Source organism: Excalfactoria chinensis, chromosome 15 (assembly GCF_039878825.1).
Source record: "Excalfactoria chinensis isolate bCotChi1 chromosome 15, bCotChi1.hap2, whole genome shotgun sequence".
In the NCBI taxonomy this organism is placed as follows: domain Eukaryota; kingdom Metazoa; phylum Chordata; class Aves; order Galliformes; family Phasianidae; genus Excalfactoria; species Excalfactoria chinensis.
This window is the reverse complement of record NC_092839.1, coordinates 2,580,531-2,606,827: the sequence shown is the minus strand read 5'-3', so window position 1 is coordinate 2,606,827 and position 26,297 is coordinate 2,580,531. Positions and strand designations below refer to the sequence as shown.

The 26,297-nt window shown below is 57.9% G+C and overlaps 1 protein-coding gene across 2 annotated transcripts; it reads left to right on the top strand.

Moving 5' to 3' along the window:
* Positions 1 to 1,280: 1,280 nt before the first annotated feature.
* On the top strand, positions 1,281 to 25,309 carry MTCL2 (microtubule crosslinking factor 2). Of its 2 annotated transcripts, none has more exons than XM_072349850.1 (15): positions 1,281 to 2,004; positions 6,770 to 6,994; positions 7,856 to 8,014; positions 10,133 to 10,195; positions 12,060 to 13,271; positions 14,236 to 14,355; positions 14,536 to 14,661; positions 14,967 to 15,197; positions 15,285 to 15,392; positions 15,553 to 15,720; positions 16,394 to 16,645; positions 16,720 to 16,791; positions 17,174 to 17,244; positions 17,480 to 18,929; positions 19,019 to 25,309. In XM_072349850.1, exons 1-15 carry the CDS (start codon positions 1,303 to 1,305, stop codon positions 19,166 to 19,168), a joined length of 5,109 nt encoding a protein of 1,702 aa, XP_072205951.1. In that variant the 5' UTR covers positions 1,281 to 1,302; the 3' UTR covers positions 19,169 to 25,309. The 2 variants fall into 2 exon arrangements, with proteins under 2 accessions (XP_072205951.1, XP_072205952.1); XM_072349851.1 differs by having other exon boundaries at positions 1,641 to 2,004; positions 14,239 to 14,355.
* Positions 25,310 to 26,297: the final 988 nt, after the last annotated feature.

Below are 26,297 nucleotides of genomic sequence, written 5' to 3'. Positions count from 1 at the left end.
AAATAACGATCCTCACTAATAAGCGTGGCACCAGTTGGTCATGGCAGAGCATCCCGCACAGGGGTATGGGTAGTCATGCAGCAGGACTGGATTGCAGCTCCCTTATTGACACTGGAAGCCACTGAGTTGGGGGACACAGCCCTTCGCTCGCTGTTTTTGCACCAAGGTGCTGTGAGTCCTGCCCCAAGTCACCATTTTGGGGACAGAAGGGACCACACGGCTTCATAGGGCACAGTGCTGGAGCAGGCGTGTGGTGCCCGGGTTGCTTAGGAGAGCGGGTTCCTCAAAGTGAAGGCAGCTTGTAGCACGGTGACAGAGCCGTTTCACCAGCATCTGCACTGGGGTCGCGCTGCCCGTTGTGCGGAGCCGAATCTGAGCAGCGTGGAGGAACGGGTCTCTGCTTCCTGCTGCAGGGCTGCGTCCAGCCGCCGCGCTCGTGCTGCGCTGCAGCCAGAGCATTTTTTAAACCCAGCTTTTGGCCGCTCGCGGCGGGTTTGGGGCCGGGTTGTTAACGTACGAGAGACGCGTGCTGGTGGGTGGGAGCACTTGCTGCTGAAGGCTTCCCCCGAGAGGCACCGAGCAGCACGCCATGGGGCCGTGTGCCCCAATGGCTTGGCAGGCGGCCCTGGGACACGAGGGGGCACGCACTCATGGGGTACCGAAAGAGCTTTGTCTCGGAGGATGCCCAGCGCTAGCAGCGGTGTCCTGGTAGCACCCCATTCCCGGCAGATTCCTCTCACCCACGGGGACGTTAAGAGAGCCCTGGGGACCCTGATCCCCCGCTTGGACCCCTGAGAGCAGTACCGCTGAGGCTGCCCCAGGGGACCCGCACTTATAGGGACCCCCGAGGGACCTGCAATGCCGAGGATGCGTTGAGGGGGACCCTTATGGGCCTTTCAGCCCGCTCCCCTCCGCGGATGATGCCCCGGGGGGGCCCCAACCCAGGGGAGATCCACATCCTTATGGGATACCTGAGGGACCTCGCTCGTGGAGATGCGGGGGAGGTGGGGACCTTACGTGTCCCCCGAGGGTGCGTGCAGCCGGAGATGCCCCGGGAGGGACCGCTCGCATCGGGGGGAACCATCCGCAGGGCTCCCCGCCTTCCCCCGCGGCGATGCCGAGGCCGCCCGGCCGCGCGGAGGGGTCGCTGTTGCCGCCAGCATCGGCCGAGCCCCCCCCGCTCCCCCCCCTCCGCCGCCTTTTGTTCGCCGCCCGCGCGCGTCCCCGCCCGGCAGTGCGGGGCGGGCGGAGCCGGGCGGCAGCCGCAGCCGCAGCCGGGGCCGAGCGCAGCGCAGCGGGGACATGGAGGCCGCTCCGGCGGAGCCGTGCCCGCCCGGGCCGCCGCCGCCGCCGCCGCCGCTCCCGGAGAAGAAGAAGCTGCAGCGGGCGCCGTCCCCGGCGCGGCCCAAGGAGGTGCCGGGCTGGTCGCTGGCCAGGAGCCGGCGCGGCGGCTCCGCTCACACCGCGGCGGCCTCGAGGCTGTCGGCGGGCGGCGGCTCCGGGCACCCGCGGCGGGCGGGAGGCGGCAAGGAACCGCGCCCCGAGAAGCGGCCGCGGGCGACGGCGGCGGCGGCCCGGGGCGGCGGCAGGGGGGGGGCCGCGGGCCGCGGAGCGGCGAGGGCGAAGGGGCGGTGCCGCGGGGCGGAGCCGGCGGCCGGGGCGCTGCGGCCGGGACCGGGACCGGGACCCGGGCAGGGGGGCGGCCTGACGGACAGCAGCTCCGAGGTGTCGGACTGCAGCGCCTCGGAGGAGGCGAAGCTGATGTCGCTGGAGCTCAGCGGCAGCGACAGCGAATCCCCGGGCAGCGCCCCGCCGCCGCCGCCCTCGGCCGGGGAGGCCTCGCCGCTGCCCGAGGAGCCTTCGGCCGCCTCCATGGCCAGCAGCCGCCTGCAGCTCAGCACCTCGCTCGCCTTCTCCGACCTCACCGAGGAACTGCTGGACGCCGGCACCGACGGGCTGCTCCGCGAGCTGGAGGACCTGCGCTCCGAGAACGACTATCTGAAGGTGGGCACGGTGCGGCATCGCCGGGTGCGGCATCCCCGGGGCATCCCTGGGCAGGGCACGGCATCCCGCAGCATCCCGGGCAGAGCACAGCATCCCTGGGCGTTTTGTAGCATCCTTGGGCAGAGCATGACATCCTTGGGCGGGACACAGCACCCCACGGCATGCCAGATGCAGCACAGTTCATTATCTCTCGACGTGGCATTGTTGGGCATGGCACATCATCCTGAGTAGGGGACAGCATCTCTGGGCATCCCGCAGCATCTTTGTACGTAGCACAGTTCAGCATCTCTGGGCATCCTTGGGTGTAACACAGCATTTCTGTGGTCATTGTACTTGCTCCTTGGGTATGGCATTTCTGGGCATAGAGTCCCTGGGCATTCTTGGGCAGGGCATAGCATCCTTAGGCATCCCATGGCATCTCTTAGTCACAGTGTGTCTTAGCATCTCTGGGAATCCTTGCCATCCTTTAGCAGGGCCCAGAATCTCTGGGTATCCTTGGGTATAATACAGCATCCCTGGGCGTAGCATGGCATGGCTTGGGCACAGCACCCCATGGCACCCTTGGGCATAGTGTAGCTCAGAATCTATGGGCATCCCTGGGAAAGGCACAGCATCCCCAGGCATGGCACAGTTCAGCAGCTTTGGGCATGGCATCCCACAGCACCCCTGGGTACAACACCGTGTGGCATCCCACAGCATCCCTGGGTGTGAATGGATGTGGCACAGGCAAACACAAGGCTTACCTCAGCTCAACCCAGCACGGCCCAGCCCAGCATCACTGGGCAGAGCCTGGCATGGTTCAGCTGGACAGCATAGCTGGTGCTGAGCTCAGCTTGGCTTGGCACAGCCTGTCATGCCATGGGATGGTCTGGCAGTGCCAAGCTCAGCTCAGTGTGGAGAAACCCATCACAGCCCAGCACATGGCATGGCACGGTACAGCACAGAGTGGGATGCTGCCACTGTCCTCTCAGCCTCCTGACACTGGCAGGTCCCCAGGGGGAGATTTTCCAGCTCATTTCCCTCCACCAGTCCCTGTGCTTGCTCTCCACAGGGGCCCCAGACTCCCCGGGGCCTTTTTCCAGGCCTGCAACTGGCTGATGGGCACACAGTGATGGCCAGGGCAGGTTTGGGGATGTGGGTCTTGGGGACAGAAAGGGGATAGATGCTGTGACCTGACGGGCTGCAGGCATTTTGCATCCTTCCTTCTTCCTCAGGGTATCACTCAGGTAAGACATTGATGCCACTATCCAGGCTGTAGCAGCACCATGAGAGGGGTAAAGTGTCGGTGCTGTGTTTGGTGGCATCCCTTCAGTGTGGCAGGTGGGAACAGGCCAGGTCTGCCTCACAGTGCCAGAGCTTGGGAACGTGTTGGGGATTGCTGTGGTGAGGTGAGAGCCGGGTGCAACACCCTGGAGATGCTTGGCCGAGCCCTTTGTCCATTAGCAAAGCCCCAGCTCGCAGCTGGTGTCCGAACCCCTGCCAGAATTAGCAGCAAGAGCTTAAGGGCTTTGATTTACGGAGAGCTGGAAAAATACAGATGAGGCCCCTCCGGTTTCCAAGAATGCGTGTGAAAACGCTGCTGTGCCGGCTGGCCGTGCAATTGCTTCCTCCATCTTCACGTGATCGTCACGGCAGGCTGCAGGGCTTGGGGTGTTCTGCTGCAAGGAGCAACCCTGTCATGGAGCAGCGTCCAGAAGGGTTGCAGGGATGTTGGTGTCCCCACTCCCACTGTGTGTGGCAGCTCTGCCCTCTGCACCCCCCAACCATGTGCCCCGTATTCCCCTTGCAGTGCCAGGGGATTGGGGAAGCAGAAGTGAGAGGTGAAATCTTCCTGAAGGTGCTTTGAGCATCCCACATCCTCCATGCTGATGGGTTAGGGTCACTTTTCTCCTGGCTTGGAGAATAACTGCAGCCATGCTTACTTGTGGCACTCCCCTCCAAAAAAAAGCAGAAGCTGTTGAGCATTCTGTGACCAGCAAGGAACGGAAAAGGGGGCTGGGCTGCAGCAGGATGTGAGGAGCTGTCAGCGTGTGCGAGCTCATGGATTTGGGACTTCAGAGCCCAAGAAGGCTGACCCTCAGCCAAGTGATTAGGCTGTCCTGTGATGCAACATGCAGGGATGCCTCAGAGGGTCCCCTTTGCTCTGGCATTGATCTGTCTGACCTGTCAGAGGTGGCACATCCTGGTGCTAACAGGAACAGCTACAGATGAAATATCGCTTGGTTACAGCTGGATAAAAGTCTCATTTAAAGCGATGGGGTTTGGATGGGGATGGACTGGGTGCTGTCAGTGGGGCCGTGCATGGTGCCACTGTGGTGCTGCGCCTGGTGGACAGGGCAAGCTGCCAGCTTGTGCTGCTCCTTCCTCGGCTGCACTAACCTGGTGCATGTATATATTTCAGCTTGCCTCTCCTGCTGCTCCCTGCAGCAGCGATTTCCCCAGGCTTAGAGGAGAAAAACAATTTGACAAAGGCTTTCAGCAAAACACCAGCAGTGCTGGAATGAGCCCCAGGGCCTCATCGTTCCCAGCCCCACAAAGGGTTTGGCAGCACCCTTCCCATCACCGCTGCCCAGCCAGCAGTGAGCCCCCAGCTGTGTGCAGGGTAATTTATGGGGGCAGGTGCAAAGCTGGGAAGCTCTGGGTTTTGTTTTGCTGTGAGGCACAATGAGAAGGATAGCTGCTGTGCTCTTGGAGCACTTGGAGAAACCCTTGGTGGTGTCACACAGGGTGCCCCTTACCAGCCTTGCATCGTGTGGTAGACTGGGGTCTGTTCCAGGACCCTCTTGCTTGGTGGGGTCCCTATCTTTTTTCCCTAGTGAATTATAGCATAATTCCCTCCTCTGTCCGGTGGGGGCTCAGAGTTCATTGTGAGCTGCTGTGCATGTCCTGTAGCCCCAGTACAGCTGCAGGGTGCTGGTCCTGGCTCTCTGTGGGCTGCTCCCAGCTCTGCACAGAGATGGGGATATATAGCTGCCCCTACCTACATCCCTCCTCGCTCTTTTCATCCTATTCTGGGGCTCAGTGTATGCACAGGGCTGTCCCCAGGGTTCAGTGCTTGTTGCTTGGCTGTGCCCCAGAGCCAAATGCTGCCAACCCCAGCGGGGCAGGCACTGCCAGCAGCATGACAGCCAACAGTGCTGTCATTTGCATCATCCAGCTTTGCATCCTGCACTGCTTTCTGCTTGTAGGAGATGGTGCTCCCGCTGTGCTGCCTTTTGGGGCCGTCACTGGAAAGATGCAGTTGCTCTGAGGCTCACGGGTTTGTGTTTATCTTGTGCTCCTCCACAGGCAATGCTTGGCTCATGCAAATACAAGCCAGGCACTGGCTTCTGCAAACCCCATCATGTCTCCTGGCACCCCCCTCACCTCCGTGCTATGCCATATTCAGCACCACATACATTGCTTTTGCAATGCCAGTCCTGTTTCTCAAGCGTTTCCTCTGCTCCTGGCTCTACCCTCGCATTAATCTGCGTTTTCTGGTTGCGTTTTGCAAAGATGCACAGCAGCTCCACAGAGGTGCAGCTGCAGGGTGGTCAGGGTGGGCTGTTCTGCCCACAGAGGGTGTCAGCACAGCCGCCCTAAGCTGCCCCCAGCCTGCTGGCATCTTGCTGCTCTCCGATCCTAATCCCATTACCTCAGCTTAGCACTGCAGGGTGCCCTGCAGGGAGTGTCCCATACAGCACCTCAGCTGCCTCACAGTCCTGTTTAGGCCACCATTCAAATAGCTTTAGTGGTGGAGCTTTCCCGAACCATCCAACCCAGGCTGATTTCAGCCTTCTTTCTCCAAGTCGATGTGGGATTTCCAGTAGGGATGTCACCCTGGGGAGCATTACAGCCTGCACAGCAATGTTTCCTGGTGCTGTTCATCCTTGTGCTTTGTGCCTGGGGGTTTTAGAGCCATGGGGTGTATCTGTAGCAATGCCCTCATTGGGGCAGTCTTGGCAGTTCCCAGAGCACCCTGCTCCTTCCAAGGGTCACCCCCTGGTTCTTGCCTGCTCCAGAGCCCCGGCATGGTGCCACACGGCTGCTGCGGTGCCGGCAGCTCTGGGATAATCAGGGATTGTCTCGGTGACGTCCCCAATTTGCCATCTCACTGCAAAAGCCAACAGTGTGCGACTGTGGCTGATCCCCGCAGCTGCCGCCCTCAGGCTTTGTTTTTAAGGAGGGGGGGGGGGGGGCGGTGTAGAAAGGGAAAATGCAGCTGGGGCTTTGTATTGGAGCTGGGCAGAATGGCTGCCACCCAAATCTGGGGCAGCTCCAGGCTCTGTGTGCGCTGCCAGCCCAGCTTCGTGCTCCCCTCTGTGGCAGTGGCTGCCTGGTGGCAAACAGTGGGGCAGCCTCAGGGCTCAGCGCTGGCAGCCTCGCTCGTGTCCCTGCATTGCCTCTCTGCTCTGTGCCTGCCTCCTTCCTCCTGACACATCTTTTCCAAGGCGACCTACATTTCTCTCACTGCAACTGCTGCCTGGGCTGCTCCCACGGCGAATCCTTTCCCTCCCCCATCTTCCTCTTTTATTTTGGTTTATTTATACGAGAGGTGCTGGCAGCAGCACACGTGGTGTTCAGCTCACCTAGAGCCCTACAAAATGCCCCTTCCCCCAGAGCACAGCTCTATGGGGCTCATGTGTGATTTCACATCCAATCCTACAGGGGACCTGTGGGTTGTGGTGAGTTGTCCGTGAGTCACTGGCATCCCCTAGGGCACATCAGACCCAGCGCTGCCGGCTGGGGTTGTGCTCTGACCTCTCCAACATGCCTCTCCCTGCAGGATGAGATTGAGGAGCTGCGTGCCGAGATGCTGGAGATGAGGGACGTCTACATGGAGGAGGACGTCTACCAGCTGCAGGAGCTGCGGCAGCAGCTGGACCAGGCCAGCAAGACGTGCCGCATCCTGCAGTACCGCCTGCGCAAGGCCGAGCGGCGCAGCCTGCGTGTGGCACAGACTGGCCAGGTGGATGGAGAGCTCATCCACAGCCTGGAGCAGGACGTCAAGGTGATGCTTGGGGGGGTTTGCTCCCCACATCTCCCATCCCAGATGCTGGGGGCAGTGCACAGAGGGTGGGATCTGTCCCAAAGCAGATTGGGCTGAGATAGGAAGCGAGTTGCTGGGGCACAACTTTCCTCTGTAGCTGTGGACCTGGGAGCTGCTTCTCATCTTGGCCACTGTAGGAACCTTGCAAGGTCCCAGGCTGGGACAGGGACAAGTTGATGACTCTGAGATGGCCTCGCATCACTTGCCCCAGCCACCAGCCTGGTGTTAAGTTGTATTTGTTGATCACTTGTGCTGCTGCCAGAAGGAGTGTTGGCAGCAGGGGATGTTTCCAGTGCTGGGGAGTGGCTCAAGGAGCAGCTCAGATTTTGGAAAGAGGTGACAGAGGAGCCTGAAACCAAGCACTGTGCTGACCCTGAGCAATGCCCCCCCAGGGGCTGCAGCAGGGACTCACTCAGCTCTGGGGGCTCTTGTGCAGTTTTTCCGTAACCTGATGCAGCAGCTCGCCTTTCCTTTCCCGAGGGGCTGCTCCTCTCCCCTCCCAGCCATGCAGCAGCTGCTTTCCAGCACAGTGGAGGACAAAAAAGCACAAAAAGCTGACAGGCATCCGTCCCACAGCACTGCGTTGTGCCTGGGGAAAGCAGGCTTTGACCAGTAGAAGCAGGGTCAGGAGTAATAGTTGTGATGAAGGGGACATATGACCTGGGGACAGCATGTTACCTGGCATGGTGTCTGCTCTAGAGAGTCCTATGGCAATCTCTGGGGGTATTGTATGGGGATGGTAGGTGCCCATGAGGTCCTGCCACTGTGCTGTGGTCCCAGCATGCTGTACCCAGCCTAGTGACAATCCCACTGTGTCCCCAGGTGGCCAAGGATGTCTCTGTGCGGCTCCACAATGAGCTGGAGGCGGTGGAAAAGAAAAGGATCAGGCTGGAGGAGGAGAACGAGGACCTGCGCCAGCGACTGATCGAGACGGAGCTGGCCAAGCAGGTGGTACAGAATGAGATGGACAAGCTCCGAGAGGTGAGGGGAACACAGGGGGCACGTGGAGGGGGTGACCCCAAGGCTCAGCCCCCAGCAGGTGGCCTGGCTTGGTGCCGCAGGGCATTCATATAGCTGAAACCCAAACCATGCTGCAGATGCTCATGAAACCCGAGCGGTGCTGCTCTGTGTGGAGTGATGCTGGGGTGTGCAGGCAGCACTGCACCCAGGGCTGGCTGTGCCCTGATTGCCTGTGAGGGGGGACAGCTTCACACTGATCAAGCATTTGGGGCATGGCTGGCACACATGGTTCCTTTGTGTGTGTCCTGGAAATTCACATCCTTATGTAGGACTCCAGGTACATTAGTCTGGAACAAGCTCCTGGCCAGGAATGCTGCTGGTCCAATGCAGTGAGGGGACATCCCTTCTTGGTGACAGGAAAGGCATCATAGTGACAGCACAGGCATGTTATCCATCACAGCACTCATAACCCACTTCCCTACTGCCCAGGATGCAATGGGTCCCCAGGGATCTGCAGGCAGCATGCCAGAGAGGATGTGGTGCCATTGCCCAGCCCTGATGCCTTCACTGCCTGTGTAGGAACAAGGGTGGGGACTGTAGGTTGTGAGAATAGAACGGGGGGTGTCCCTTCTGCAGCCCTGTGAGCCCCAGTGGGCTGCTGCTGGCTGGTGCAGGACAGGCTTCTATGTGCTTGAGATTGCTTGAGTTCCCTGAGGCTGGCAGGTCTGTGCTGGTGGGATGCTAATGGGTACAATCCTGGCTGTCACCATAGATGAGCCCTGCGGGGACAGTGTTGTGTTCCTGCAGTTCCTGCTGGGCTCTGCAGCAGGCACCATGGGTTTGCATCCGCTCTTGGAAAGGGCATTTCCCCAGGCACTGGGGTTACTCACCTATTCCAGAACACTAATTAGGAAACGAGTTAACAGGGTGAGTTACCAGCCTCAGCCTCCTCCTCCCTTCTGCTGTAGGATGTGAAACAGTGGCAGAGCTTGTTAGCAGCGTGCAAACAGCAGCAGGCTGGGCAGGGCTGGGCTTTCCCCTGGGGGCCACTGATTTCTCACGTGAAAGAGGTTTACCCGTGGTTGGGTTGCTGTGGGATGGGCAGTGCATCCCCTGGGCTGAACCCCCCCCTCCCTCAGCTCTATCCTTGGCGCAGGGACCGCAGTGTCCCCTGACCACTATGCTGTGGGGTAAGGGCATGCCTGTCCCTAGCACAACTGGGGTGAGCAATGCCGACGTGGCACAGCCAGCCCCCGGGTGGGGTTCGAGCAGCTCCAGCACTGGTCTTAGCCTTAATAGGAAAGCTGGAGCCCTGCACCTTGGCACAGGCAGCAGCTTACATTTCACAGCTGCTTTCTTTGGCTGCTGGGGCCTCAACACCAGTATGGGAACGCGCCTGGGGCAGCCCCAGCTCTGTGAGCCTGGGGGGCTTCAGCCTCACTGCATCGCCCACCAAGGCACAGCATGGCACTGCATGACTGGGAATAGGTCAACTTGTGTGGGTTTTTTTTCCTATATGGGGCTCCCTGTGTCTCAGCAGTCTCTGCTAACCTGGGGTTTGGCCCCTGTCTGCCCAGGGACCCAGAGGAGGGGCCAGCATTGCTTTATTGATAACTGGGAGCCCCTCAGACATTACCAGGCACTCTTTGATTTAGGGTTGGGATCTTGGTGTCCCATTCTGCCCAGATGCCACTGTCTGTAGCAGTGTGAGAGCCCGTGGCTGATCCCAGTTCCCCATTTGTGGCCCCATCCCTGGGTGGTTGGGAGGAAGGCAGCTGGGATGTGCCTGCATCTGCATGCGGGCAGGGGAGAGACACAGAGGAGCTCCCAAGCCAGGATGCCCTGAAGCCATCCCAGCCTGGGATTCCCCACTCCATCCGGCCCATGACTCAGCCTTTCCACTTACTCTGCCCGCAAGGGACATCTCTGGCCAAAACTCATGACATGACATCAGGCACCCTGGCTCCCCCAGCACCAGGGGCTCATCCCACTAGTGCTCTGTCCCCTTCCCAAGCCACTGGAGCAGCCTGCAGTGCCCTGGCTGCAGTGTCCTCATGCTGAGAGTCCTGCTTGCTCTGTCTGTCTGCAGCAGGGTGCCATGCTTTGGCTGTGGGTTACATCTCCCTCCTCTCTCTGCAGAATTCCCTGAAGAAAAGGGGGTCTCGCTCCATTGGGAAGACCGAGAAGAAGCCATCGGTGCAGGTATGGGCCATGGTGCCAGTTGATGGTCACTGCACCTGGCACGGAAGGAAATCCTGGGCAGGGCAGAGCCATCTCCTCCTCTCAGAGCTCATCTGCCTTCCCCAGCCCTTGCACAAGGCAGGGATTGATGCGCTGAGCTATCCTCATTGTCCTCAGGGGTCCCTTGTCTCCTTTATCAATGGAGTACCAGTGGCAGGCAGTGCCTTTAGCCCCTTCCATGTGTCATTGTTGCCTGTGCCAATGGCCAGGAGGCAAGAGCTTGGGGTCCTGTGGCAGCACTGTCACCATCCCTGCCCTGTGCAGCCTGCTGGGTGGGTGTGGGGAGGGGCTGTGCTGGCAGCAGGGGGATTTTATCTGTCACTTGCGGTTGCACTGAGCTGCTGTGAGACGTTAATGCTGTTACCAGGGCTCAGAGGGGCAGAGTTGTCATTGTGGTGATAGATATGCAAGTGTTTTAATACCCAAAAAATCCTCTTCTGAAGGCAGGCAGCCACAGGATCTATTCTGGGGAGTAGAGCTGCTGCCCTAAAGCCTGAGCAGGGAGGGAGCCCCATAAAGCTGTAAGCATCTCATCATGGTGACCCTGGGATTTCTGGGGTTACTGTGTCACTGCTATCACATCTCACCCCACGTGGGGACAAAATGCAGTAAAACACCCCTCTGCTTCCTTGCTTCCCATGCTGTCATCTTCACAGAGCCCTTAATTTAGGGATATGGGGCTGAAGGTCAGTGACAGAGGGACCCAACTGTGGCTCAGTGCTGGAGGTTCATAGCCAGCCTCAGCTTCCTGGGTTGTCAATGGGGCTGGCAGCATCCCCCAGTCCCTGTTTGCTTCCTGTGCAGCATGGCCGGGTGCCTCCAGGCACAGCTATCTGTGACTTATTAGTAGCTTCTTGTGTTCCTTTCCTGCCTGGCAGTGCTGGGCGCTCACAGAAAATGGAGTTGTTGGAGGAGGACAAACTCAAAACCAAGCTCTGTCCCTTCTGTCCCCACCCCAAGGAGCAGTTGAGGTGCTGCTGGTCACTCAGGCAGGGGGAAGTGCCCGGCTGCAGCTTTTTTTTTCCTGGAAAAACAGGAACTGAGGTCATGTCTGCCTGGCTGGGATAGCAGCCCCATGGCTCTGCTCCCGCCTCCCTCCCAACCCCCCCTGTGGCTATTTTGGTTAATAAAGCAGCACCCCGAACCCGTGCTGGTCCTGCTGGGATGGGGGTACTACAATTTTCGGTGGCTCCTGGAGCTTTGTAGGCACCTCTGCTATGCTGGGGGGGGGGGGCACTGGGGTGCTGGGGGCAGGGGGAGCTGGAGGTGGGTGCCACCTGGTGGGTGATGCTGGTGGGTCCCTCCCTGGGCAGATACTGTGCCAGAGTGAGCACACTGGACAGGAAGTCACGAGCTGGGAATCAGGAAATCCTGGCCCTCTGTCCAGAAACGTTTCCATAGCTGAGCAATGGTCTCTCAGAGCAAAGAGCAGAGCTGGTTGTTGATAAATGTAAAGTCACAGCTCCAAGCAAAGGGGAAGCAAAGGAGCCTGGGCAGGGCCAGTGTCCTGGCTGGGGCTGTGAGGTACAGGGTGGGGGTGGGGATGGGTGGCTGGGGGGAAAGAGGCTGGGTGAGGGGTGGGACCATGGGAGGCTTCCAACCCTTGAGTAAAAAACAAACACACGTGGCTGCTCTGCCACCACAAAGCAGAGGGAGGGGAAGTCTGTTGGTGGCTGGAGTTTGCTCCTATGGCATCTGGCAGCTTTCCTCCCCATCTTGGGTGGTGTCAAGGCCAGGTCCACCACTTCATGTCTGTGCTCCACGTCCCTCAGAGCCACCACCTCTCAGCCTGTCACCCTAACACTTCTACCCTCTCTGTCCCCAGGAGGACAGTGCAGATCTGAAGTGCCAGCTGCACTTTGCCAAGGAGGAGTCAGCCCTGATGTGCAAGAAGCTGACCAAGCTGGCCAAGGAGAACGATGGCATGAAGGAGGAGCTTCTGAAGTACAGATCCCTCTATGGGGACCTCGACAGCTCCCTGTCTGTGGAGGAGCTTGCCGACTCACCCCACTCACGCGAGGCTGAGCTCAAGGTCCACCTCAAGCTGGTGGAAGAAGAAGCCAACATCCTCAGCCGCAGGATTGTGGAGCTGGAGGTGGAGAACCGCGGCCTGCGGGCTGAGATGGACGACATGAAGGGCCAGGGAGACAGGGAGCTGCCGGGGCAGGATCTGCGGTTCCTGGCCTGCACTTCGGCCTGCGGGGACGCGGGGGACACGGTGGCAGAGCTGCGGCGGCACCTGCAGTTTGTGGAGGAGGAGGCCGACCTGCTGCGCCGCTCACTGCTGGAGCTGGAGGACCAGAACAAGCTCCTGCTGAACGAGCTCAACAAATACAAGTCGGACCACGAGCTGGATGTGACGCTGTCGGAGGACAGCTGCTCGGTGGTCAGCGAGCCCTCGCAGGAGGAGCTGGCCACGGCTAAGGTGCAGATCAGCGAGCTGAGCGGCAAGGTGAAGAAGCTGCAGTACGAGAACAGAGTTCTCCTCTCCAACCTGCAGCGCTGTGACCTCGCCTCCTGCCAGACCACCCGGCCCATGCTGGAGACCGATGCTGAGGCCGGCGACTCAGCGCAGTGTGTGCCCACTGCTGGCTGGAGGGACGAGCGTGGCAGTGAGGCTGAGGTGCAGGACAGGGTGCTGGACGGCGGTTCCAGCGGCAAGCTGCTTAAGGCCAAGGACTTGGAGACCCTGCTGGGCATCCGGGACCAAGCAGCTCTCGTCAGCAAAGCCATTGACATCTTGATTTCAGATGCCAATGGCTTCACCTCCAGCTTGAAGGTGTGCCTGGACAACGAGTGCGTGGGGGGGCTGCTGGCTGAGGCCCTGGATAACAGCAGCGAGAGCCCCAGCGACGCCAAGCTGATGAATGTGCTCCTCATGAGGCTGGGTGTGCTGCAGCAGGACCTGGGCTGCTTCATGCGGAAGGTGGACCTCCTCTCCAGCGGCCTCAAGGAGCACTCCGGCTCCTTCCACTTCTCCAGCAGCCACGAGGCCACCAAAGAGGGGCTGCAGAAGGAGCATGGCTCTGACTTGCAGGTACGGGGCTCCTTCCCACGACCCATGGCCGCCCCACAGCACTTGTTGCTTTATTTGCCACTTTTTTGCCTTTTTCTTCCTGCTTTAACAGAACAAACCCCAACCTGTAACATACCCCTCCTCGTGCCTCTCCAGAGCAATCCCCAAACTAATGCTCGCCTCGCTGCATGCCGTGGCACCTGGGACAAGATAGGACTCTGCTCCAACAGAGTGTGTGCAGCAGGAGTCTGTGTGGCTGCAGTGCTGTCCCATCGCTGTGCAGTTGCCCAGACAGGGCTGGTGGCCCAGCTGCTCCCCTCCACTGCCACCAGGCTCCCTGCAGAGCCAAGTGTCCCCTCCTCTGATGCTCTCTGCTTATTGGGATGGGCGGCATCCTAAGAGCCCCCTGAATTGCAGGCAGCCAGCTTGGAAAAAGCCTTATGGCATGCACTGAGATAAGTCCCAAACAGGGTAATTTGCAGAGCAGAAATGGCCAGGCAAATTTGAGTCTGATGGGGAGCACATCCACGGTGAGCATCCCGTGCACCTCCTCACCAGGACAGCCAGGGATGGGGACGTGACTGGGGACGTGGGTCCTATCATGGGCACGAGCCCCTTTCTGGAGCACACTCACTTGTTCAGAGTCCTATTTTTCTGCATGCTGCTGGACTGCAGTCCCACCAGCCCCAGGTCCCGGTCCCCCCTAGTCACTGCATGGCACCGTAACTGGTGTTTGCACATTTTTTCCCTCTTTCTCTCTTTTTTTCCCTTCCTTTTCCCAAACAATCCAGGCCACGTGTCTCATCCTGTGTTTCCTTTTGGTTTCCGCATTGTCTCCCGCCATGGTGATGAAGTTCCTTCTCCTCATCATCCTTTTTGTTGTCTTGTAGTTCTTTACTGTTTCGGAAACCCATTGTTTTGTTTTCTGGCTTTCTTTTCTTCCCGCTCTTTTGGTTTGTTCTCATTAACTTGCCCACGCATGCAGCAGCCTGATTTTAGGGACGCCGACCCTTACCGCATCACCCACACCAAGGACACAGACCCCACACATTCCCGGAGCTACAAAACCTGCCGGCCTGATGAGAACGACTCCTATGCCACCGAGGTATGAAGCCACCTGTCCCAGAGTGGAGAAGGAGCTGTGTCCCCTCAGTGGGGCTGGAGGGTTGGTGATGCCCCAGGTGGAGCTTGGTGCCCCAGTGGGAGTGATGCGGGGTCAGGGAGCTATATAGAGATGCTGAGCCCTGCCCGGTGGGTACCCACTACCCTCTCCATCCCTTTGCAGATGAAGGAGCTGCAGCTGGTGCTGTCAGAGGCCAATGAGAGCCTGCGGGGGCTGCAGGAGCAGCTCTCACAGGAGAGGCAGTTGCGGAAGGACGAGGTGGACAACTTCTCACAGAAGATCTGCCAGGTGAGCAGGTGCTGCCCTCAGGAGATGGGATCCCTGTGAGCACAGCTGGGACATCCCCAGGCTGGTGACCTGCTTGAGGACGCTCAGAAGAGTCCTCAAGAAACGTAGGGGCTGAGCCTGCCAATCTCTGTACGTGGGTGTAGAGCCATGCAGGACTTCCCCCTGTTGCCTTTATGACCCCACTGTCCCATGGATGCTGCAGCTCCCCCTGGGGCAGAGTCATAGTCATGAAATTTGGGGTCTGGTGTTGGGAGGAGGCACAGCCGCCTGTATGGATGCTGATAGCTCAGTGCATCACTCCACAGCTGAAGGAGGACCACCAGAAAGCCCTGCTGCGGCGTGAGTTTGAACTGCAGAGCCTCAACCTGCAGAGGAGGCTGGAGCAGAAGTTCTGGAGCCAGGAGAAGAACCTGCTGGTGCAGGAGTCGCAGCAGTTCAGGCAAAGCTTCCTTCTGCTCTTCATGAAGCTCAAGTGGTTCCTCAAGTGCTGGCGCCAGGGCAAGATGGTGCACAGCGAGGGCGATGACTTCCTGGAGGTACTGTGGGCAGGGGCAATAGGGCACTCAGCTGTCCCCAGTGCCTGGCTGGGATCCTCAGCAACCTGCCCACGGCATGTCCTGCAGGTGAACAGCATGAAGGAGCTGTACATGCTGCTGGAAGAGGAGGAGCTCACCCCGCAGCAGCAGGCAGACAACAGGACCTGTTCTGGGGACGCTTGGACTCCCAACACGGTGAGTGGAGTGGGCAGGATTGGTTCTTGCTGGGTGTCACTGCTGGGCTGCAGGGGGGTCCCGTGCCCTGCTGGCATCCCATGTATGTAACGTGGGGGTGGCAGTGTGCAGAGCTGGGGCATCAAGGTGGCACCCATTGTTCACCTTTGGTCCCTGACAGCCCAACGAGTGCATCAAGACGCTGGCGGACATGAAGGTCACCCTGAAGGAGCTGTGCACGGAGCTGCGGGAGGAGCGGCGTGGTGCAGGCGAGCTGCAGCAGCAGTTCACCAAGGCCAAAGCTGCCTGGGAGATGGAGCGTGCTGAGCTCAAGTGCCACATTGCCCAGGTGGGAGCCTGGGGTGGGGGGGACGTGGGGCTTGGGGGGCTGCCTGCACTGTCAGTCAAAGCTTGGCTGCTGGGAGGAAGCATGGCACGGCAGGAATCACAATGAGCAACCACTCTAGCAGGCGAGTTTCTATAGCAACGGGGCTGGCATGAAAATTGCAGTGGGAGCAGAGGATGCACTTTATTCCTCTGATGGGCTTGCTTAGGGCGGGTAGGATGGCACCAGGGCTCAGCGTGCTCTGGTCATGCACAATGCTTGTTACCCCAGGCTGCAGCAGCACCAAAACCTTCCTCTCCTGTCCCATCAGCCCGCAGCCTCAGTCTGCCCTGAGCTCCTGGTGATGACAGTCTGCGGCTCCCTTATGCCATTCTGGCAGCAGCCTGTAGCTGTGCATCTGCTCATGAGAGTGATGCCAGTACTTCTTGGGCCATGTTTCTCTGTAGTCTCCATCTTTAGTCCCCAGCACCCTTCTCCCCAGAAGCAAGGAGAGCCTCCATGGTGGCAGTACTCTTGCTCCAGATGCCATCCTGGCCACCGGCAGCAGCATCCCTGGGGTGCTCTCTGCCAACCCCACAGGGATGCCACCCTCTCAGGGTTGTCAGGATTGTGGTGGGGACATTCAGCCCCCATCCCATTGGGTGACCATGTGGCTGCCAACACTGTGTTTCTGCAGCTGGAGGCAAAAGCAGGCAAAGGCATCACGGAGCGGACACTACCAGACTGGAAGGTAGCACTGAAAAGGGAGCGTGAGGAGCATCAGCATCTCCTGGCTGAATCCTACAGTGCCGTCATGGACCTGACCAAGCAGCTGCAGATCAGTGAAAAGAACTGGAAACAGGAGAAGGTGGAGCTGCTGGCCCGCTTCAAGGAAGAGCAGCAGCAGGCAGAGCAGCAAGCGAAAGACCTGCAGAACAAACTCAACCAGGTATGGTGTCCCCATGCATGTGTCATCTGCCTCTGCTCATTGTGCACATGTTGGGTGACAGATGTGTTCTCCAGTTGCAGAAAGGAGCCAACCCGTGGGCTCTGAAGCACTCCGAAATGGAGAAGCATGGCAGCAACTGGAAAGAGGTGGGCGAAAGACAACTACATGTGTTGTGGCTTCCTGTTGGGCTCAGGTCTATGCTAAGAATTAGATGGAGGTTGGGTGTACCCCGCAGCAACATTCCCTGAAGAGCAGACTCAAGCAGTTGCAAGGGGGCATTAAGTAGATGGAGACAACAGAGAGCATGGCTCATCTTGCTGTGCCAATCCCCAGGGGCTTCAGAAAGTTGTTAAGAGAATAGCTGTGGGCAGAGTGAGCCCTGTGTAACTTTGGGATTGAGGTGCAGGACCCGACTGTGTTTGGGGAGGTGCTGCTGGAGTGGAGCAGGGTGCAGCCCCTACTCCAACACACCTGTGTGTTGTGGTCCTGTGCCTGACTCCACCAGAGCATGCTTCTGTGTCCTCCTAGGCTCTGAATGAAAAAATCACAGACAAAGAGACAATCTCTGAAGAAGATGCCAAGGGAACCAACTTAAAAAGGTGAGCATGGTGGTGGCCATCATCCCCAGACTGTGGGGATTATCAGTGACTCTCATAGCTGGATCGGCATCCAGCTCCATCTGGGCAAAGCTGTGGTCCAGGATTGTCATCCTGGAGGCAGTGAGCAGGGCTGGGTGCCCAGCAGGGTCCCATTGGGGTGGTGTCTCCAGCACCCCACATCATCACCCTGTCCCACTGCCTGGATGGGTGAGCCCTGTTCTCTCTTCTCTCGCAGGACCAAGTCCGTTTCCTCCATGTCAGAGTTTGAAAGCTTGCTCGACTGTTCTCCCTACCTCCCTGGAAAGACTGTGCCTGGGCTGGGTGACCATTCCCGAGGCAAAAAGTCATCCGCAGCCTCCCAGCTGCTGCCCAACGGGATCCGGGACAGCACCGGCCTTCCTCCCCCAAACTGTACCTATGTGAATATCGAGCAACCCGTCTCCGACAGCCTGGCCAAGGAGAAGCTGGGCATCTCCTCCTGGGACTACTCACGAGCCAGCAGCCTCTCGGGTCATGACCCAGCCCAGAAGCAGATGCAGAGGAGCTATACAGCACCTGACAAGACAGGCATCCGCATCTACTACAGCCCTCCTGTGGTGCGGCGCCTGGAGGCAGCTGTGGTGCACAACAAGGAGGGGAAGATCATGATTGAGCCTGGCTTCTTGTTCACCATGGCCAAGCCCAAGGAGCCTGAAGAGTCAGCCAGGGCAGAGAGCACGTACAGCCAGTGGTTGTGCAACTTCTCCAAGCAGCAGAGAGAGCTGCTTGATAGCAGCACAGGGGAGAGCACGGTGCCACCAGTGCCCCGCTTCCCTCCCTCACTGCACGACCTGGAGATCTCTGGCAATATGAGCGACGACATGAAGGAGATCACCAACTGCGTGCGACAGGCCATCCGCTCCAGCTCACTGGAGAGGAAAGTGAAGAGCACCTCGAGCCAGACCGTGGGGCTGGCCCACGTGGGGACACAGACCACACAGACAGTGAGCGTGGGCCTGCAGACAGACCTGCCACGTGGCAGCCTGCACGGCAAGAGCTGGTCCCCGCGCAGCTCCTCGCTCGTCTCAGTGCGTGGCAAACAGATCTCCACCTCCCTGGACAAGGTGCACGCCAGGATCGAGCGGCCATGCTGTTCACCCAAGTACGGCTCACCAAAGCTGCAGCGGAGGTCTTCCTCCAAGCTGGATGCCTCCAAGGACAGGAGCCTTTGGAACCTGCACCAAGGCAAGCAGAATGGCTCCGCCTGGGCCCGCTCCACCACCACCCGTGACAGCCCCGTCCTCAGCAACATTAACGATGGCCTGTCCAGCCTCTTCAGCGTGGTGGAGCACGCGGGCAGCACTGAGTCCATCTGGAAGCCAGGCTGCCCTGAGGGCAGCAGGGCCAAGGCCGAGGCCCCCAAGTACGGCCTGGTGCAGGAGTTCTTCAGGAATGTTTGTGGGCGGGCGCAGAGCCCCACGGCCCCCCCAGAGAAGAAGGATGCTGGTGGTGGGGAGGAGGGCTCCAAGAAGACCGAGCATTCCAGCCTGGCCTCCTACCACCCCACCGAGAGCACCTCCCGCATCCTGAGCAAAAAAGTCCTCAAGCAAAGCAGCTGTGAGGACCCCAAGCTGATATCCCCTGGCCAAGGGAGCAAAGAGGCATTCCCCCGGGACCCTGACTTCATCTCAGCCATGGCCAACGAGGTAATGAGGTGGGGGGGCCCCCATGTGCCAGGCTGTGTGGTGGGGATGGCTGCAGCCCTCTCTAACTGCCCTTCAATCTTTCTTTGCAGGACATGGCATGCGACTGCAGCTCACAGTCCCTCACCTCCTGCTTTGCCCGGCCATCCCGCTCCGCCGCCCGCCACTCGCCCTCCAAGTGCAGGCTGCACCCCATAGACATCCCCAGGGCGGAGGAGAAGCCCGGGCCGCTGAGTGAGTGAGGACTGAGATGGGGTGCACAGCCTGGCCTGCTTCCCACTCTCCTTCCCCAAGAAAGCCCACGGGGCCCCCCTTGGGGATACATCTGTCTCCTAACCATCCCCTCACTTGTGGGGATGCTTAGGAAGCAGATGGTGAAGAGCGCCGGGCGGTGGAGGCTGCCGGCAGCAGTAGGGCATCCCACCGGGGTGGCTGTGGCACAGGCAGGATGGGAAGCACCGGGATCCCTGCAGTGGTTCTGTGAAGGGGACAGCTGCTGTGTGAGGCGGTGGCTGTGATGCTGCTGGTCCAGGGAGGGGTGAAGCTCGGCAGGGGTTGGATTTGACAGATGGATCCGCCCCGTGGCCAATGCTGGGTGCATCCCTGCCAGCTCTGCTTGCAGGGTGGTTGCATCAGCCATGTGAAGGAGGAAGGCGGGGGGGTCCCCGGGCTGGGCGGTGTGTGGAGGCATTCCCATCCGGCTTCTGGGACGGGTGCTGGATGCACGTGTGTGGGACCCCCCCCCTCCTGCAGCCTAAGCCCTGCTGAGCCCCCGCCTCCCTGCCTGAGGCCACTTGTAGTTATTTGTTCTTCCAAGTGCTGAATTTCCATATTCCTCGCTCTATTTTTGTTTTTCAATTTCTCCATCTGCTTTCAGCTCTACCCAATTCCGAACAGCCTGCAATGTAAAACCAAGTGCATTTAAACCAAACGTACCGAAATGAGCTAAATTGGAGATGTACCAATTGGATTAAGAGATTGTGGGCTGGGAGGCTGCATTGTGGTTCGCAGCTTCCACTGCCCAGAGGTTGGGTCATCACCATGGGGAAAAGCCTTATCCAGGGAGGGAGGAGAGCAGCATCCTGGCAGTGTTGGTGCCAGGCAAGAAGGGAAATTTCCGAGGTGGCTGCTTGACCTATTTTTGAGCTGCGTGCCAGAGGCTGGGCAGGGATTTGCACAGATGGAACTGCCTGCAGGTGCCTCTGCCTGCTGGAGCTGCAGGCATTGCTTGTGGGGGCTCTGGGCATTGCTCCAGAGCCTCTGTGCATTGTTCTGAGCCTGTGTATGGTGCCCCAAGGGCTCTGTGCATGGCCCCAAGGGCTCCATGCGTTGTCCTGAGGCTCTGTACGATGCTCCAGGGGCTCTGTGCATGGTCCCGAGAGCTCTGCACATGGCTCCGGGGCTGTGTGCAATGCCCTGGGGCACTGTGCATTGCTTTATGGGCTATGTACACTGTTTTGGGGGCTCTGTACACAGCTCCAGAGACCTCTGCATTGCTCAGGGGCTGTGTACAGTGCTCTGGGGCTCTGCACGTTACCCTTGGGGCTCTCTACGCCGCTCCAGAGCCTGTGGGCGTTGTTCTCATGTTGTGTACATCGCTGCAGGGGCTCTGTGTGCTGCTGTCATCTCACAGCCACACTCAGAAACTGCTCCTTCTGCCGCAGCTGCTGCCCCCTCCCGTCCAGCCGCACACTGCCCGCAGCAGGACGGCTGCATCACTGCCACGTCGCAGCCTCCGTCAGCATCTCCGCGATGGCTGCTCACTGCCTGTGTCTCCGGACACACCAGCATGAGCCAGGGCCAGGCGGCCCAGCACTGATGGCCTTTCACTCCGAGGGCACCTGGCCGGCCCCACGAGGTCCTTGTCACCCAGCCGTGGGGCAGGCATTGCCCCCAGCACCAGCAGCCAAGGCCAGGCAGCATCCCTGCCTGCCACCCTCACATCCCCGGCACTGCCGCCGGCATTCTCCTGCTGTACATAGATCCTTTCGGGGTGGTTTTTAGCATTTTCCTTGAAAACTAGGCTTTGTTTTGTTTTTTAAAGACTCTACTTTTAGAATGTGTGTTGGGTTTTTTTTGTTTGTTTTTGTTTTCTTTCTCATTTTTACAACCGCCTTTTAATTATTTGTAATATTAGTCAGTTCTGTCTTACTCTGTAAATAGCGGTGCTGGGTGTTACCCACGAGGATGGGAACAGGGACAGGGGATGGCAGGGGCTTTGTGAAGGCAGCGTTACAGAGAGGCAGGAGCTGCTTTGGCCAAGCCTGGGAAGATGGGGATACAATACGCTGTGGAGGTGCCAGGTTTGGCCTCAGCCCCTGCAGCATCTGCCCCTGTCCTCTCTGCAGTCCCTGTCCCTGCCCCAAGGTCACATGAAGGGCTCGCTCTGCCCTGATGACAGCGCCTGCCCGCCCTGTGCTGTGCCTGCTTGTCGTGTGATGAATAAAAGCCCTGCAAACCCTCCCGCACCCTCGGTGCTGCTTTCCCAGGCTGCAGGGACAGCAGGGGGTGGGAGGTCCTGTCCTCAATATCCCTGCCAGCTGCCCACACCTGGTGTCCCATCCACTCCCCATCTCCAAGTGCTGACCATGGCTGTGCCGCATGGCTCCCTGCCATCACCCCCGTGTCCTCATGGACTCTCACCCCACACAGACACCTCTTAGCTCCGTGTTCTCATGTTGCTGGTGTTTCTCATGCCTCCCTGCCCCATCCTGCCTAGCTGCTCACTCCAACCTGTGCACAGACCCCACATCACTGCCCCAGCTTCCTGCCCTCATCACCTGCAGGTCCCAGGTTCACTGTATGAAACCTCCCCTCCCTGAGCTCCTCCACCACCTCCTGTGTCACACCCCTCCTTATGCTCCTTCACTATCTTTTGTATTCCATCCCTTCTGTTCCTGCTTCTCAGTCCCCCAACAAGTCCCATCCCTTCTTATTGTTCTTCTTCTTATTATTATCCTCAGTCACATCTCTTTCCACTTTCATGTGCTCTTCCATTGGACATGGTATCCCACACCACTTTATTCTGCTCCTACATCATCCACATATCTCTTTTCTGCTTCCCATGTTCCACTGCCCTCCACAATCCACCTCTCTTCCTCTGCACTTTCATTTTCTACCATATCCCCCCCTTCCAGAGCTTCCGTTGCCCACTGTTCCCCATCTCTTCCTCCATGCTCCTCCATCACTCATCATGTTTCATTTCCCCTAACTGCTTCTCCATCACCCATAACCTCCTATTCATTCTTCCTTCCACCATCCTTCATTTCTCTATTCTCCCATCACCTGCCACATCCTCTTTCCTTGCTCCCTCTTCACCCACCACATCCTGTCCCTTCCTGTGTTTTACCATCACCTACCTCCCATTCCTCCTTCCTGTGACCTGTCACCTCACCTCTGCATCTGATCCCTCCCTGCCTTGTTCCTCCATTGCCCACCATGTCCTATTCATCCTTCCTGTGCTCCTCCATCACTCACCATGTCCCCATTCTTCCTGTGCTTGTCTGTCAGCCACCACGTCCCCTCACTCCTGTCACCTCTGCATTTCATTCTTCCCTGCCATGTTCTTCCATTGCCCATCTCCCATCTCTCCTTCCTGCGTTCCTCCATCTCCCACCACATCCCATCCCATCCCTTGTTATCCTCATCGATATCCCATCTTTTCTTCCTCCCACCTCCCTGTCTCATCTGTCCTCATCCTCCATTACCTTGTAGTTTCCTTTCTTATTCCTCATGTCAACATCTCACCATCCCTTCTCATCCTCCATGAGCTCCCACCATCATCACATCCTGCTTTATTTCATTTCCCCTCCCTATCTTTATCCATCCACCTCTACCTCCTCCATTCTCCTCCCTCATCCTCCTCCACTTCCCCACCTCAAAATCCATTCTCACCTCCCACTTTTGCCCTGCACCTCCAGCTGTCAACATTTCCAACCCCTTCTCCATTTCCCAACATCTTCTCACACCTTTCTCCATCTCCCACCAATCTCTGTCTTTCTCTTACTTTTGAACACCTCTCAGTCTCTCGTCTATCTCTTCTAGCTGTAGATGTTCCTGTTCCCTGGAGGACAGTTGGACTAGATGACCTTTAAAGGACCCTTCCAACCTACAAGATTCTATGATATTCTGATTTCCCATCATCTCCTGATACCTCTTCATCATTATTCCCTCTCCTCCTTCTCCTCTATCACCTACCATCTCTCCTCCTGTCTTCTTCTACTGCCTGTTTTTCTATGCTCCTTCATTCTCCTCCAGCTCCTGCTGTCCCCAATCCCTTTCAACTCCCCAGTGCCTCCTGTTCCTCATCCTTAACACCTGTCCAGTTCTCCTCATCCTCCTGCAACCTTTCATAGTCTTTTTGTCATCCTTCACTTTCCATCTTCTCCTGTATCTCACTGTCCTCCTCTGCTTTCCACCATCTCCTATTGCTTTTCTTTCCTCCGTCTCTCACCTCTTCTCCCATCTCAGTTTCTGTCCCTTCTGCCCATCTCCTCCTTCCATCCTTCCCCATCCCTTTTCATACTCTTTCAGCTCTGGCTGTTGCCCTGTCTCTCCTCATACCTTTTCTCCTGCTATCTCACCATCCCTTATCATTGATCACCTCCCAGTTTCACTTTCTCATCCTATTCTTCCACTTCTCTATCCCTCCTCATTTTCTAAGTGTCCCACCTACTTCACTGATTTCCCCTCCACCTCTTCCTGACCTCCGCTCATCCTCGCTCAACTCATACTTCCCTCCTTTGCCATCTTCTCATTCTCTTTCACCTCCCCAATCCATCCTGCCTTCCATCTTCTCCCAGCCCACCCTCCTGCCGTTCTTGCTCTCCTCCATTCTTCCTGCACTCTTACTCTTCGCACATCTGCCCCCTGCTGTTATTGCCCCCTTCTCTTCCTCCTTCTTTTGCCTTGTATCCCATCCCTCACCAACCCAGGAAAGCCACTTCCAGCACAGACATCCCTGTTGCAAGCAGGAAGGGCAGAGACCTTACTGCTGGGATTGTGATCTGGGGCTAGGTTGGATGGAGGGCCAGCCTCCCCCCCTATCCCTACTACTCATGACAGTTGCATAGCAGCAGTGATAGCCATAGCTTACAGGTTGGAGGATTCCTGCTGGACATCAGGAAACATTTCTTCCTTGAGCTGTACAGCTGGAACTGGTCACTGGGGAAGTGGGAGGATTTCTGCTCTTGGAAGATCACAAAACTCAGCTGAAGTCACTGGTGTTCTGACTTGTTAGCAATAACCCTATGGAACATGGGAGCTCAGTCAGAGTCTCCTGGAATCCATTGAAGGACTCATACCTGTAGGAGATTTCTCCAAACAATGGAGGATTTCCTAGAGAGTCAAGAAAGGCCAGACATGGCTTTGAATGCGACGTTTGTGGGATATGAGGAACCATCACTGCTGCTTGCTCTGTGGTACTCAAGCAGGACCACCCTGTGCTGTTTGAGCATTGCAGACTGCCCAGACAGGATCACTCCATGCTGCTGGAGCAGGACCACCCCATACTGCTCCAGCATGACCATTCCACACTGCTCAAGCAGGACCACACCAGGCTGCTTAAGCAGAATCATCCCATGTAGCTTGAGCATGGCCTTCACGTGTTGCTCAAGCAGAACCGCCCCGTGTAGCTTGAGTGGGACCATTCCAGGCTGCTCAATCAGGACCATCCCAAGTTGGTTGAGTACCATGGGTCGAGCCAAAGTGGCTTCCTGAAGGACTGCCAGATCCCAAACCAGTGAGATACCCTGAGAATCGCTCAGCCCCTCAAGCCAGCAACCCTTGCATCATTGTTTTTCTTCCCTTGGATTGGGCCATGCAAAGGCATGACTGTTCCCTCCCAACCACCTTCGACTGCAGCAGGGCACAAACTGCTGTCACTGCCTAGGGGAGGACAGGCCTGCCTTCTCCAGACCTCTCCATCCCATGGGAGCCCCAGACCCTGAGGGACCTTCCTGGAGGACCCTCTCAGAGCATCCTACATCCTTCACGCACAAAGGCCAGCCGGCTCACTTGATGCAGACTTTGCCTTGTAACGCTGGAGGCTCCCAACCACCCCATGGAGGAGCAGGGTCTCTGCCCCTTCCTGTGGTGATGTGTCCCACTGCAACACAGGCAGCCAGAGTCTGGATGGGGCAGGGTGACATTTGTAAAGGGTTCCCATCCAAATGCCTTCCTGGCTGGTGAACTTGGGAGAGGGTGGAGAGAATTTCCTACCTGTGTTAGAACCTAGCTGAACTTACGTGTCTCCCCAAGCTGGATTTCTTATTCCAAATGTCCAAACTGTTGTATATTGTACTGGGATTTTTACATTGAATTATTGTAGAAAACAAAAATCTAAACTGAGTCTGTTTAAAAATAAACAATAAAAAATCTCTATGAAAAAAAACAAAAAAGCTGGAATAAAGACTGCCTTTTTAGTCGTCTTCTCATTAGTGTGTTGCAGCCACCACCTTAAGTGTTGGCTTTCCTATTCCAGGTGCCCCTTGGCCACTGCCTGCCACAGACCCTGTGGATGTCAGCCACAGTGAAGGCAGCTCCTGAGGCTTTGTGATGTCCTGTGCAATCAATGAGTTCCCATTCAGAAGCGTTGGGCTGACCTGAAGCCCAGCTGTGCTCCCAGTCCTTCTCTGCATCCATCTCCATGCAGGAGAAAAAAAGAAGCAGACCTGCTTGTTGGGTGCTGTCACCAGCCCTTGTGTTCCCACAGAGCACTGGTGTCGTTCTGCCACCCCCAGCTGCCTGAGCATAGGATGGGCTGCTGTGTCCTGTGCCCACACAGGTACTCTCACCCCAGTCCATGCTACTTAATCAAGGGAGGTATCAGGATTCAGGGACACCAGCCCTGAGTCACCCCTGTGCAGCCAGCTAGTGGCCTTAGCGCTGGGAGCTGAAGGAGCTTTCTAGTGCAGCTCAGATCCAGGCTGCTTCAGGCTTAGGGCAAAAGCAGAGGGTGCCAGGGAACAGTGCAGGGATGTGTGTGCTTGAGTACCATGGCTGGGATGTGCTGCACCATGAAGCATAGCTGTTGTGAACTCATGCCTGGAGGCAACATCACTGACCCCTGGGGTCCCACATTGCTGGCCCCATGGGCTGCACATCTCTGTCACAGCAGACCCCGCAAGGCTGCCACCTCAGATCCTGTGTCACTGTGGTGCCAGCATGGCTGGCACTGCAGGCCTGCAGGGCAGCAGCTCAGCAGCAGAGGGCACGTCGCTGCCATGGGAGTCATAGGACACCGATGAAACCACATGGCAAAAACAGCTCTTAAACCTCAGTCTCTCTTAATGCACTGCAGACCAATACAGACTCTTCCAAGCCTGGTTTACCTTCCTCTGCATCTAGTGTCCACCATCTCTCTCTGACTCA

Excerpts from the sequence above, each read along its gene's own strand:
- MTCL2 (XM_072349850.1), top strand. The coding sequence starts at position 1,303 with ATGGAGGCCGCTCCGGCGGAGCCGTGCCCGCCCGGGCCGCCGCCGCCG. Across the intron at positions 6,995-7,855 it reads GCCTGGAGCAGGACGTCAAG|GTGGCCAAGGATGTCTCTGT; the intron begins GTGATGCTTGGG and ends CTGTGTCCCCAG. Across the intron at positions 13,272-14,235 it reads AGCATGGCTCTGACTTGCAG|CAGCCTGATTTTAGGGACGC; the intron begins GTACGGGGCTCC and ends CCACGCATGCAG.